The sequence below is a fragment of the Protopterus annectens genome, chromosome 11.part0 (assembly GCF_019279795.1).
Source record: "Protopterus annectens isolate FY-2018-M chromosome 11.part0, PAN1.0, whole genome shotgun sequence".
NCBI classification, from domain to species: domain Eukaryota; kingdom Metazoa; phylum Chordata; order Ceratodontiformes; family Protopteridae; genus Protopterus; species Protopterus annectens.
This window is the reverse complement of record NC_056745.1, coordinates 638,023,375-638,037,992: the sequence shown is the minus strand read 5'-3', so window position 1 is coordinate 638,037,992 and position 14,618 is coordinate 638,023,375. Positions and strand designations below refer to the sequence as shown.

General features: G+C 42.9%; 1 protein-coding gene across 1 annotated transcript in view; it reads left to right on the top strand.

Moving 5' to 3' along the window:
* SMC1B (structural maintenance of chromosomes 1B) overlaps positions 1-14,618 on the top strand; it is a 3,759,116-nt gene that overhangs the window by 1,275,946 nt on the left and 2,468,552 nt on the right. The window contains exon 7 of the mRNA XM_044087233.1: positions 9,628-9,768. Within this exon, the coding sequence (XP_043943168.1) occupies positions 9,628-9,768 (141 nt within the window). The remainder of the gene's footprint in view (positions 1-9,627; positions 9,769-14,618) is intronic.

The window sequence follows — 14,618 nt, the reverse complement described above, 5'->3', positions numbered from 1 at the left end:
GCGAGCTAGAAGGTAAGACCCTGTCTGCCGTAGGGGTCCATTTTTCCGCTCCGACTAGACCATACCCCAAAGGGCAACGAGGCGAAAAATGTGGTTCCGTAAGACTCTGGGATCTTACCAGGCCGCACAGAGTGATGCCCCCTCCAGAGGCAGAGGGGGGGAATGGAAGACTCCGCTCAGGCGGCAGAGGAGGTCCGCAGCATCAGGGCGACAGGGATACTGTCCCTGGGAAGCCTTTCCAGCACTCCTGAGTGGAGGCCTGACTGTCCTACTCTGGAGGCAGTCGGGGGTCGCTTGACTTTGTACCCAGAGGCCTGGCTAAACCTTACCTCAGATTCTTGGGTACAAAGCATAGTAACTAGAGGATACAACATTCCTTTTATGTCCATCCCCCCCGCTCAAAAGAGATTTCCAGATGTTCCACCCCATTTGCGAGATCCAGCAGCCTTAGAAATTACAAAGCTGCTCGAAAAAAGAGTCATCCAACCAGTCCCGGCGGACCAGAGAGGATCCGGAACTTACTCAAGGTTCTTTTTAGTTCCAAAAAAGACGGAACTGGAGACCAATATTGGATCTCAGCAAACTCAACTCCTTCATGAGGAAGAAAAAGTTCCGAATGGTCACGCTACAATCGATCCTTCCCTTTATACAGAAGGATGACTGGATGTGCTCAATAGATCTCCAGGACGCATACTACCACATCAAAATGGCCAGACCGTCCAGAGATTACCTGCGCTTCCGGCTGGGGGCCAGTCATTTCCAATTTTGAGCGCTGCCCTTTGGTCTCACCTCAGCCCCCAGGGTGTTCACCAAATGCATGGCAGTAGTAGCGTCTCACCTGAGACGGCTAGGATTCCGGGTGTTTCCGTATCTGGATGACTGGCTCCTTACTGCTACCACCGAGCATTGTCTTGTACAAGCCAGGGACTACACACTCAGCCTCTGTTCCCATTTAGGACTTTCAGTCAACTTCGAAAAGTCTACTTTATCGCCCTCACAGCGTATCTCATTTATAGGGGCAGAGTTGGATTCAACAGCAACGGTGATAAAGCTTCCCCTGATAAGGGTGTCAACTCTCAGGGATCAGATCTCCTACAGAGCAGAAAAGTCCCCACCGCGCAAGTGTTGAAAGTCCTAGGCCTGATGGTGGCCTCTCTTATTGCAGTTCCTCTGGGCAGAATGCACATGAGGGTCCTACAGTGGCTGCTCTTCGCGCAGTGGGCGTTCCAGGAACTTCCCTTGTCACACAACATATTGATCACGGAGTCTTGCAAGTGGGATCTTTGATGGTGGATGAACAGTCAAGATCTGACAATAGGTCGTCCCTTTGTCCTGCCCAGCCCTACAGCCACCATAACCACTGACGCTTCCCTGATGGGGTGGGGTGGGGGGGCTTTTCCAGGGAAGAACAGTCCAAGGAGAATGGTCCAAAACAGAGTACAATCTGCACATCAATGTCCTGGAGTTGAGAGCAGTGTTTCTGGCGTTGCAACACTTTCACGAATCTTTGCCTCTGGGAACAATAGCAGTTCAGACGGGCAATATGTCAGTGGTCTGGTACATAAACAAACAAGGCGGAACCAGATCTTACCCGTTATGCAGAGAGGCCCTGAGAATTTGGCAATGGGCTGCGTCCACAGGTTGCTTTCTGATAGCAACGCACATCCCGGGGTCATCCATTGTCATTGCGGACAGGCTGAGCAGAGACATCCTGTTACCACACGAGTGGTCCCTGAAAATTCAAGTGGCGGAAAAGATTTTCCACAGATGGGGCCAGCCTTGCTGCGATCTATTTGCATCCCCTTTGAATGCCAAATGCAGAAGCTACTTTGCCCTACTTCCCCCTCCGGGGACTGTCCCCAGGGACGCTCTAGTGCACGATTGGCCCCCGGGTCTCCTGTACGCATTTCCCCCTGTTCCTCTAATACCCAAATTTCTTCAGAAAGCCAGGAACCTGGACAGGACGATCATCCTCATAGCACGGTTTTGGCCTCGACAGATCTGGTTTCCCTTCCTTCGATCCCATCAGATAGAGGAACCTTGGATTCTGGACCCAGTGCCAGACCTATTGACTCACTCGTCGGGAGTTCCTCATCCATCCCTTCAATCCCTCAAATTGACAGCTTGGCTGCTCCGCTTCCCTGTTTAGCCAGGTCGAACCTTTTGTCCTCTGCAGTATAACACATTCTAATTTCTTCTCATAAAGCCTCCACCAGAAAGCTATACAGGAGGAAATGGAAGCGCTTTGTGTGTTGGGCATCAGATCATGGTATTGATCCTCTGGTAGCCCCGATACACAAAATATTGGAATTCTTATCCATTCTTTTTCATGAAGGGGCTTCTACATCTACCATAAGAGTACAGTTAGCGGCTATATTTAACTTCCATGTAGGTGAAGGTGGTTCCAGTATTATGTCCCACAGGCTTTGTAAGGCCTTCATGAAGGGTACTTTCCATCTTCGCCCACCCATTCGAGAGCCAATTTTCCCATGGAACCTAAACTTGATGTTGCCCCAGCTTATGCTAGCGCCTTTCGAACCTGCGTCATCGTGTCCACTTAAGTTTTTGTCATGGAAGACCCTTTTTCTTATTGCTGTTACCTCAGCTCGAAGAATTTCGGAGCCGCAAGCCTTGTCAGTGAGACCACCTTACATGATTTTCCATCCAGACAGAGTTTCCTTATGCACAAACCCGTCATTTCTCCCCAAAGTCTGTTCTGTGTTGAATATTAACCAATCTATAGAACTCCCTACGTTTTTCAAAAACCATTCAAATAAATTGGAATACATGTTGCACAAATTAGATGTGCATAGGCAAGTGAGATTTTACCTAGACAGAACTAAAGTTTACAGGAAGTCTGATCAGCTGTTTGTGTCATTCGCAGACAGTAGGAAAGGCATGGCGGTATCAAAGGGTACCATATCCAAGTGGCTATCGGAGTGCATCAATTTTGTTCATTCAGCTGCTAATCAACCACTACCGTTAAAACCTAAGGCTCATTCTACTAGGGCCATTTCTACTTCTTTAGCCCATGCAGCTCGATTATCGTTGGGCATTATTTGTGCAGCAGCTACGTGGGCAAAGCCTCATACATTTATCACGCATTACAAGGTGGACAAGCCCTCTAAAGGCAGGAATTCCTTTGGTTCCACTGTGCTCAGGAACATTCTTCCATGAGTCACCCAGGGTAACGGAGCTAGGGACACTTCCCGTGTGTAAGAACAAACGGCGAGATTGAACAATGTCACATAAAGAAGTTATGTCTTACCATAACGTTCCATGTTAATTGTTCATCTCGCCTTTGTTCTTACATCCCCTCCCTCCTTCCCCCACCACTTTCTGGAAGAACTGGTATGACTAGGGTTTGGTTGGTCTATTCCTGAATTACAATATCCTCTCATTGCTAGGTGGCATTCTGTCCTTACACATATATGTGTGGTAGTTCCAATGTCTCATTGCTTGATGTGTGATTGCGTAGGGGTTAGACGCAGTTGGTATTAGAGCGAGATAGTTTCTTGCAAACTAGATCTGAGGTATAGCAGAGAGGATCAGGGGATACATACTGAGTCTCGAGCTTCTCTGAGATGCAGAGCTTGTGATGCGGCCGACTCGGAGCTGAAGATCGTCTCCGAACCCTTGTGTAAGAACAAAGGCGAGATGAACAATTCACATGGAACGTTATGGTAAGACATAACTTCTTTTTTCTTTTGATGATAAAAATCAAGGTCTTCCTGTATCTAAGCAGATTATTTCCAGATGAATATCCCTTGACATTTCCTTTTGCTATTTCAATGAAAACTCCCACCAAATGCACATTCTACAAAGGCTGTAACTTTTTCAGGTGATTATTCAACAGGTTTGACTACAAATCTATTTTAATGGAAAAACAAGTGGCTGTCTTTCATACCCTTACCAAGTATTACAAAATTGATGCCTTCTCTAGAGCCAAGAGAGGAATTTCCAGAACTGTATTTCTAGGGTTATCTGACTCCAATTCTGTATCTTTACCTTCTCTCAGTCTGCCTAAAGCTTTGGGAATTGTACCGTCTTTCAGCATTAGATCTGTTTTGCAGTAATGAAGAATATAGTACCGTTGTGTAAGAACTTGCAATAAACATAGTTGTTCGACTAGATCACTATTGCAATATTATGCACCCTTTCTCAGACTCCCTTGTCATCTTTCATATTTTCTTTAGGCTGAGGTGGAATCCCTCTTTAACTACTATATCTCTCTCAGTATTCTGGAGTCTGTCCTCTTTTTATAGCAAGCCTCAGTGTATATTTGGAGAAAGAAAGCTCTGAGAATACTCACGCTCATGAAGGTATGAATTAAAGATGGGGAAAATAATAACTAGTTAAATTCCAGCGTGTAGTTGTCATGCCTTTGTTTAACGTCAGACTTTCAGACATGAGGAAGCAGTGCCTTATATTTGGAATATTTGCCAGATGTATGGTATCCATGGCATGTTAACATCCTGTCACCATTCCTGCAGCAGCTGAGCATCTACTATAAGAGTACATTCTTATACAGCCATATTTTATTTTGCAAGGGTTGTTATCTCCTCCCCACAGTGTTAATATCTTCTCCCCACAGTGTTAACTTACATTTCTTTCCAAATGTATCCTTGGCGGCTGCAGTTAAGTAGTATATAAATTACCTTTTTTTTCTTCTCAAAGAAAAATTAAAGAAAAGTTTGGAACCTCTCTGGTTTTATTTTAATGAGGCAAATGAGTTCAGAAAAATGGACCAGTTGTTAATCACTTTTGGTCTGGCAATGGGAGTACTTGGCTATAGTCATGCAAAAGTTCAAGTGGATTGCTAACCACATTGTGTTTTTTTTTTTTTTTGTTACATGTCTTATTCTCTCTTGGCAAGTGCATTCGAAAGCTACACCACAAGACTTGGAGTTTCTTCCAGTGTTTGAATAATACATTCATTATTGACATTTATGCGGTATATGTTTAGTCTTGGATTCACACCTTCACTGAGTACTTCTGTTTGGACCATGTTTCAGGAGAGGGAACTGTTTTGGCACTTGGGAGTTATTTGACATTTGGAATGCTTCCTTTTTGAACATTTTGGGTCTTACCTCTCTAGGAGAATATTTTTGTGACTCTTGGTAGTTTTACCACAACAAATGGTCCCTGACAGTACGTTGTAACAGATATGTGGGATGCACATTACTTTATCACAGGAATGCTTATATTGTCCATTTTAAATGAAATCTATTCATTGACTGGAAAACCTCCTGAAATTCCTCATGCCTCCTACATTGTATTCCCGGGCTTGTAAACACTCCACCTGCCTTGCAGACTGATTGAAAACTTGTAAATCTCACAAACTCTGAATAAGAAATAAACTCTAAAATAATGCATTTTTCAGGGTTGAAGCACCTTCACCTCCTTCTACTGAGATATAATTCCATGGTCATGAAACCACAGAGAGAGAGAGAGAGAACAGTTAATAGTATGCAAAAGCAATCACTTCCCTCTTTTGTAGTTGTGCAGCTGTAGAAAATCCATCATACTGCTTTGACATAATGTCTCCTTTGATGTGATGGTTGGTCAAGGAAGAAATGCACTTGATAAAAGACTAGTAAACTGGCTTTTGGCTTATGAAATGGGTTATGATGAAACAGGATGTTCCTGATGTGGGAATACCCTATATGTAAGTTAGTCCTTCAGGGAGGCCCTCAGCTCTGGGTATTTATTAGCCTTCTGTTTTGTATTTCTGGGCTTGTAAAGACTCCACATGCCTTGCAGATTAATAGTTTCTTAAGTATGGCAATTTTATGATTTTAAATCCTTGATTGCCTCTGACTTGCAAGTGTGTTTACTGAATTTCTGTTGTGAAGGATCTGGAAATTTGAAGATGGACAGACCCCTTAGAAATGAGATGTGAAGGATCATGCACCCCCACCACCACCAAAAACAGCACTATATATTTAAAATGTGCTTAGAAGATGGTCTTCAAGGAGGTGCTCCCAGTCATGACGCACTATAGAGGCACATATTAAAGATATGCTGATAGCATATCTCATTTATTAGTTATTTGCTGAAGGTGATTCATGAGTTCAGGAGTGATAGAGTTGGCAGTAATGCCCCCCCCCCCTCCCCTTTCAGGGGCCCTCACCCTCTCAGTCAGATAGAATTGTTTCCTCCTATACAGGTTAGATGCAGGAATCATGGGAAATGCTTTTATTCCAGAATGTTTCTGGTTGCAAAGAAGCAGCACTCTTGGAGACCAGTTTTGCATCTTTCATTTTTCAGCATTTTTGTAAAATTCCAAAGTTCAGGATGTTGACCCAACAGTGTTAGCTCTGATTTCAGATAAGAGCTTTATGGTAACTGTAGGTCTCCAAGATGCTTGCCATCACATGACAGTAGCAAGCAACTTCATGAGATTTCTAGGATTTTTTGTGTCTGGGTCACATTATCAGGTCTCTGCATTAACTTTTGGGCTGTCTACTGCATCAAGAGTGTTTAATCGCACCAGCGATGGCCCTCTGCGGATTGCAGAGTATCCACATTTTTCATTATTTAAATGAATTTCTTATTTGTGTAGTGTCCTTTCCCACTTGCCAGGAGTCTGTGATTCCAGACAGATGTGCACAAATCCTCCCTCACCCCCATCTCACAGGAATGTGTTTCTAGGTTGCCTAAAAGACACTGTGTCTCAAAAGGCTCTTCTTCCTCAGGAGAATGTAAATTTTTGCCTGGAAGTCTTCCTGAACTTTTTTCACCAGTCTCAAACTTATGGCCAGAGAATTTTTCAGTAAATTAGAGTTTGACTTCTATAAGTCTCATTATTCCCTTTACCAGGTTATATATGAGAAAGATTCAGTTATACTTCAGAAACATGTGGATCAAACATTCTTATACTCTGGAATTTCATATTACAATCTTCACTTTTATCAAGACTGAACTAAATTGGTGGAGGGACCAAATGGCTCACAGTCCAGGTCCCTTTTTCTACACTCACGCCAAAACAATTTGTATAGACAGATTCCTCAGATTTTGCTTGGCAAGCAGTTTCAAAGAGGGTAAAAATGCAGGGTCTGTGGAAGAGTTCGTACAAATCAAAGTACATCAGTATTAAAGAAATGTTGGCTGTGATCCACATCATAAAGCCTCTCCATCATCTCTGGGACCCAGGTCCCATATTGATGACAGGCAACACAGTGGTTATATGGTACATAAACAGGGGATACCAGGTCATACCCTCTGTGCTGGCTGGCAGTGATAGCTTGGGAGTTAGCTGTTAAGCATTCCATAACTTTTCAAGCTTTTTACATTCGGTCAGAGCAAAACATAGTGGCAGACAAGACAGACCCTTACAAGTGGAAACTCATTGAAGAGGTCTTACAGAAGTTGATACAGATATAGGGAATACCTAAAATATCTGTTCACCTCCTTTCAAAATAGACAACTAAACAGATTTTGTACCAATACTTCCTGCATGGATGCCTGGAAAACAAATGCTGTGTCATTCCTCTTATCAGGGATGTTCCTATATGCATTTCCACTATGTCTAATGATTTCCAGGGTGATTCTGAAGATTCAGAAGGATTCTTTAAAAATTGTGGTGACTCCTTTATGCCCTAGACAAAATTGGCTCTTCCTTCAAATGGAATTAGCTAGGGGCAATTGCAACAAACTTCCTCACAATGGATCTGCTTACATGACAAGGGGAGTTTGATGCACCCTGACTTTGAACAACGTCATCTAACTGCCTGGATGATTCAATTTTGATACCTTAGACACATTCTTCATGAAGACTTGCATCTGGTACTAAAGGAGGCAAGAAAGCCTGCTACTAGAAAATCATGCTGGCAAGTGGAAAAAATATTCTAGCTGGTGCCTAACAAATGACCAGAAACCCATTAGAAATTTTATGCCATTGGTACTTAACTATTTGTGAGAGTTACCATCTGCTGGCTGATCTTGTGTCTCTGTAAAGGTAAATCTTGTAGATGTTTCTAAATTTCTGACAGGGGATCCCCCTGTTTCTTCTCTATTGTCAAACAGTTTTAAAAGTTCTACACCTGAGACCTCGAAGACAAGTTCATCCTCCATGGGATTTCATCTTCCATTTAGAAAAACTATATCAACTTCTGAACTTACCTTTCAAGATGATTTAAGGGCCATTACTTGGAAAACCACTCTTATTGCTCTGATATCTGCAAGAAATATATGAGTTGTATGCTCTCATAGTGGGAGAACTTTGTTTTTCCATAGAGACAAGGTCACTTTACAAACAATTCACCCTTTCATTCCCAAAGTTATTTAGAGTTTGCACTGAATCAAGCTATCCAGTCTCTCTGTTTTCTATCAGAACATAAAAGCAAGGGAGACAAGATTTTACAAATTCTGAATGTGCATAGACAGCTCTGGTACTATCTTGACAGCACTAATTTCTTTAGTAGCACTAACCAGTTCTTTGCTTTGTATTCTGGGGCTAAGAAAGGTTATCCAGTGTCTAACAGACTTTTTCTAGATGGTTGTTGGCTGCTATATTGCTCTCACTTTGAACACTCCATTCCATGAAGTGTTCAAGTACATTCTACTTGGGCCTTAGCTGCTACAATGGCATATTGGAAAGTAGAGAACTCAAAGTTTTCTAGAGGCAGAAAATTGATCTTCCATCCACACTTTTACAGAGTACTACAAGTTGGACTCCTTTTCCAGGTCCATAGCAGGCTTTGTTAGGACCATTCTCTAGCTGCTTTTTGACCCTTAACCTTCCTGCCTTCTCCCAAATTGAATAAGCTATGGTAGTCTAATCATAGGTTACTGCAATAGTGAGAATGAGGAACACATTACAGTTGTGTAAGTTGCAATAGCCTGTAACAGTAAATGTTCAAATACTTCACTGCTGCAATAACCACACCCACTCCTCCCTCCCCCTTTCCTGTGGGAAATATATTGTTGGTTGGTGTTAGCTGCATTTATGTTATATATTTTTATAATTTGTTCAGGACGTGTTCCCCATTTTTTTTTTGAGGTATAAAAACGTCCTGAAGATTTTGTCACTCTTACTGTTTGTATTGCTCCCTCAAAATGAGATCAGCTTATAAGCAACCAGAGTGACAATGTGGGAGAGGATGAAACCTTTGAGGAGCTGTCCAGTTGCCGTATCTTTGGCAGGATACAACCCAGAGGCTACTGCGGCAGTGAAGAATTCAAACATCTACTGTTCCAAGTAAGTGCAACTCACATAACTGTACTTTATGTTGCTATATTTAAACAACTTTCCTTGATGGACTGCTGCTGTTCCCATTGTTCGTTTCTCATATGGTAATATCATAAGTTATTCACTGACTCTAACTCAGTAGTCTGTTTCAGCCTTTGTGATGTCTTAGATATTTTAAATTTTTTTCAGGGTCATTTTAGTCCTGTTTGCTGGGAAACCTCAGAGTTTGGTGGTTGTTTGTTGTTCTTGCAGAAATTTTAAGTGTAGCAGTGGTACATTTTAAGGGAATTTCTGTTTCTTTTACTGTATATGGGGAGGGAATTGCTGACATCAGCATTGGTTTTGAGGAAATAACTTGGATTAAAATTGTAAAACTTGTAGAAACAATAAAGTCCAACTGCTTTAACATTAAGTACATGCCTTACTATTGGCAGCTTGAGCAGTACAAGTACTTGAAAGAACAAGTGAGGAGAAAAGATTCTACTTTAGCTCAGCAACTAGAAAAGTTACGATGGGAACAGAAAACAGACCAGGAGAAGATGGAATTTGACCAAAGAAGACTAAAGGAAGTAGAGGTATGCCTTTCCATGTTTGTAATTAGTATTAACACACTGAGAATAACAGACACTAAATAGTTATTGAAATGCTTGCCAAGAACAAAGAGGGAGAAGAAGAGGAGAGGTATTCTGTATCCCAAGGAAGTCAATGTGTCTTTGATGCATTTTTCACTAAGAAATGTGGAAGAGGAGAAGGATAGATTATGAAGACAGGATAGAAAGCTGAGGGGGAAGTGTGACAATATTTTCTCGCTGATTAAACATGGTGCATTTATGAAGTAGATGTCCTGTACATAGTATCAAAATCAGTGAGAGATCAGATTAAAACATATGGCAATCTCAAGACAAATGCTTGAAGGAAGTACGAAGAATTTAGTTTTTGCTTAAGAAGGATCTACAGCTTATGTGATAGCCTGTGAAATGTCATACAATCATGTCATCTTTGCGTATTATCAAAACTGCTAGTAGTATTTCTCTTTGAAAAAATATAGGTATCTTTGTGAAAGTACAAATGTTATGGTGTGTTAAATATATGATAGAAAAGAATCCGGTATTATTTTTCCTTTTTATCTATGTAATATAATACACTTTCGTGGGATTGTTTACCATCAGACCCCTAAAAGATGCATTGATGATGTAATTTTTGAAAGAAAGCCTATACAGTGACAATTTAAATTTTGGGGGGGCCTCTGTGCTTTTAAATACCTCCATTCCTGAGTCCACCATCTACAATGTACAAGCAGTCTGCCACTCACTAAACTCACAAAAAATACATTCCTAATTACCTTTTTTCCCCACCACACCTCCAACATTTGTAGTCTACCTGAGGAAAAATTCTTTGAAGTCTGCTTAGGTTTAAAAATACCTATGCAATCACTTCCAAGCAAAGATACTAAATATTCAAGACTTTGTCGCATATTTGGGAGCCATACATGTCTTTCCATTGTTTCTTTGTGAATTGCTTATTCAATCTCCCTTTCCAGTCCTTTCTAACCTCCTCTGATTGATTCCTAAAGTTATCCATGTAATATTTATATGCCCTTTTAATTATCCTTTTTTTTAATAACTGCTTCTTTTCTAGATTTTAAAAACTCTACCAGAGCTGATCTTTCACTTAGGATCGCCCTGTTCCTTTCTCTTTGCCAATACTCTGATGTTGATCCTTAATAGGGAAGGCAGTCTCCAGCCTGCAATATAAATGATTTCTGTTATCTTCCCCCTCTAATTATTTGTTCCCAGTACCTTGGTTCCTTTTGCCAGTTTTCTCCAGTAAATTTCGGCCCTCTCTTGTCTATTCTCTGGTTTGAAAATTCTCTGAGGAAATCAGAAGATATAAGATTACCAGATGGGCAAGGTATGTATCCTAGATTGGATTATTCATTTGGGAAGGATCTTCCTGTTAGTCTGACTTCTTTACAGAAATGTATAGGGGAATGAAAAAGAGAGATTTTTTTCAGATTTTAGTTTGGTTTTGAGTCTGTAGGTGGCCTGTTTGTTCAAGTTCCTCAGTTTTGTAATGGTCAGGGTTGTTGAGAGTGGGGTCTTGTTTAATTAGAGACTTAAACTCTTTGACGAGCCATTCTGTTTTGGGCTCTTTCAGTAGTCTTTAGATGACTGGGAACTGGATGTACTGAAGTGAGAGAAGTCTGTTAGCTTACTGGCGGTAATGTTAACTTCAGAATGGAAGAGAACTGGGGACCTATCAGTAGCAGCAAGCTTTTAGTGTAGAATGAGGATGTTATGAGGGGTTTAGGTCTGAAAGATATTAGTCTTGGGGTATTTGACTTGTAGATGTTGTGGAGAGAATTTGATGGGGCACTTTTCACTAAAATAGGTGAGTAAATGGGTAGAGGAGATACTGTTGGGATGGGTTGTAATAACGTTGCCAGGAAGTGTATGGAGATTAGATACTGGTTAGTGTCTAGCTTGGAGTGCTTACTAGTTAAGGCAGGCTGAGATCTGAAGAAGTTCAGTTAAATCATGCTTAACTAGACCAAGAAGGTTAAAGTTACCCAGGATTGTGATGCATTTATTTGTTTGATAGGAGAAAGTAGGGGCAGTAGTATTTTTTTTAATGTGTCGAGTGTAGCGGGTGGTAACAGGCAGTGGCCATGTATAGGTAATGTGAGGATTTGACTGGAAGTTTAGTTAATAACCAGTTGGGGTTGGAGTCAGTGGTTTCAGTGGCTTGGGAAATAACTGAGATGTTAATAGTGGATATATTACTGCCACTATGTCTGGCTTCTGGCTGGACATCAAATGAATAAGTGTGCTAAGGGAAGAAATTATGTATATGATGATGGCTTCTGTTTAGTCAAGACTCAGTTATTGCAAGGAGATCATGGGAGTGGAAGCTCAAAAAAAGAACATCTAATGTTGTAAATCTTTATTCTTTCCTTACTGATAGGACTTCGGTTCCGTCCTCAGAACCGACACTGCCAATACCAAGCTCGCGCCAGCCAAAACCTCTCAGCTAAGACCTACCCACAATGCCCCTCTCATAGTCTCTTCAGATCTTGTTTGCCGTGTTCCTAGTCAGACGTGCCAAGCCTTCTCTCAGCTAAGTGTAGCTTTTTTGTGGTTATTTCGAGTCGTTAGTGTTAGACTGTTTTTATCGTCTAAAGTTATTTCTCATCTCTACCTTTTTCATTTCCTGACTTAACCTACCCACTACCTTGGTAGTTCTTTCGTACCTTTGTTGGTACTACTCCCTCCCTCCCTACCTTAGTAGGCCCTCCTCTTAACATTTTGGTATTTCCTAGTACCATTGTTGGTACTCTCTTCCTGCTATCTGTGCAAAAAAAAGTGCTTTCTTTCACTGTCCTATCTCTTGTTACTAGATATAGTTAGTTGTGTGGTAGTACTAGTGTGTTATAATGGCAGGTAATGCCAAGCTTGTATTCAAACAGTGTAATAAGTGCAGGCGTAAGATGCCCAATTCTGATGGTCACGCCTGGTGTGTTTACTGTTTGGGCATTGACCACCTTAATGTTTCTTGTGACATTTGTTCTAGCTGAAGCAACCGTATATTGGCTGAACGCAAGAACAATCTTATTCTAAAGAGTATGCTGAAATCGCTGTTCGCGGAGGCTCTTTCTGGGATGGATGTCTCATCACCTCCTAAGCATAAAGACGTAAAAAAGCATAAGGAGAAACTGAGTCTTTTAGTTTTGACATCCCCATCCTCCTCGGAACAGAGTCAGCACCAGGCTTCTCCTGCATCATTGATGCAGACAGCTTCAGCACCAAGGTTCCTGCCTTCTCCCTCGGTGCTGCCCTTGATTCTGACTCAGACTCCTTCCACTGTACCGGCCTCAGCACCATCCCCTGTGGTGCTAACTTTGTTTGTGACACAGTCTCCGACTACTGTACATGCATTGGCACCATCCCCGGCCAAGGTGCTGATGTCTTACACGGCTCCACTGGTAATGACACCTTCAGTTCTGAAGGTCGAGCACCTTCCCAGAACTAGGTATTCTCCATCTTATGACCCCTTTTTGGGACAACAATTTAATCCTTTTCTTGAGCGACCAGACTCTCCATCGGCAGCATCCTTCAGATCCACCAGACGTCTTTCGGAACAGAATGTAGTGACGGTTGTGCACCAGCTTCTGGCAGCTAAAGGATTAACCCCCCCCCCAAAACCAGGTCTTCCATCCCTCTTGGAATGGAAGCTCTCATGGTGTATTTTCCTGTCTATCCTCCTCCAACCTCCACCCAGGTTTTGGAGACTTTGGTACCGATGGCCATCCGGTGCATTCTGTCTCGGCTCCAACAGGGGAGGCTTCCCTGTCGGCACCGATTACTCTTGGCGGCATGGCTCCTTTGGAATTGGCATACTCTCAGAACAGTGATTGGGCTGTTGGCACAGTGGCACCTAGTTCGGCACCGATTTTTTTCTGTGGCACCGTGTACGGCCACGGCTCTCCTGGCAGCTGCCAGTCCTCTCAGTGCTCCTCTCCTGGAAGCGGGTTCCTCGAGGCCGGGTGTGACCCCGGTTCCGAGGTTGCCCTTCTCTGTTTGGGGCTGCAATCCCTCCTCGGGCGGCCCTGCTTTCCAGGTGATGGAGAGGGTCCTTGCTTCAATAGGCTCGCAGTTGACACCGTTGGAATCTGAACCAGAACCCCCTCTATCATGCAGCTGTCCCTCCCTCCTACTCTGGAACCTTGAGCATGGGAGCCGCAAGACCTGCCCTTCAGGCGGACCTTTTCTCAGGAGTCCTTCTCAGAAAATCCCACTGGGCAGGCACCCCTGAAGAAACTTTGCAAGAGGAAGCATCTTGATTCCCTGGAGGAATCCATCACTGAAGACACCGATTGCGGTGAGGGAGGATGAGTCCGCACGGTCTCCCCGGAAGATGTCTCATTTGGAGACCTTCTCGAGATCCTCAAGCAGAGGGGAGACTGGGAGCCCTCCAACCATTCTTAGGAGGAATCTTTGTTCTTGCAGACTTTCCGTGCTTGACCATCTACTTCCTGGGTGACCCCACCTGCAGATGAGCTCATCCAATTTATTGTGCAGCATGCCTGGAAGTGTCCAGACAACATAGAACCTGTCCCCCGGAGACCAGATAAAATTTTGTCCACTCCTGAAGACCAACCCAATTGGTCCAAACAGCTGGTAGTCGATTCCATGGTCGTGGCGGCGGCCACCAAGAGGGAACTTGTGGAAGATAGTTCCACTGTTCATCCCCTGAACAGGGAATCTCGGGCTATGAACAGACTGGGGAAGCGGACCTATGCTTCAGCGACCTTTGCTGTTTGGTCGCTGAATTACATGGCACGCTTTACTCGCCTCCAAAGAGACCTAATTTCAGAAATGTCTGCCTGTTTGGCGGTGGTACTGCCTGAGGATGTGCGTGATACTGT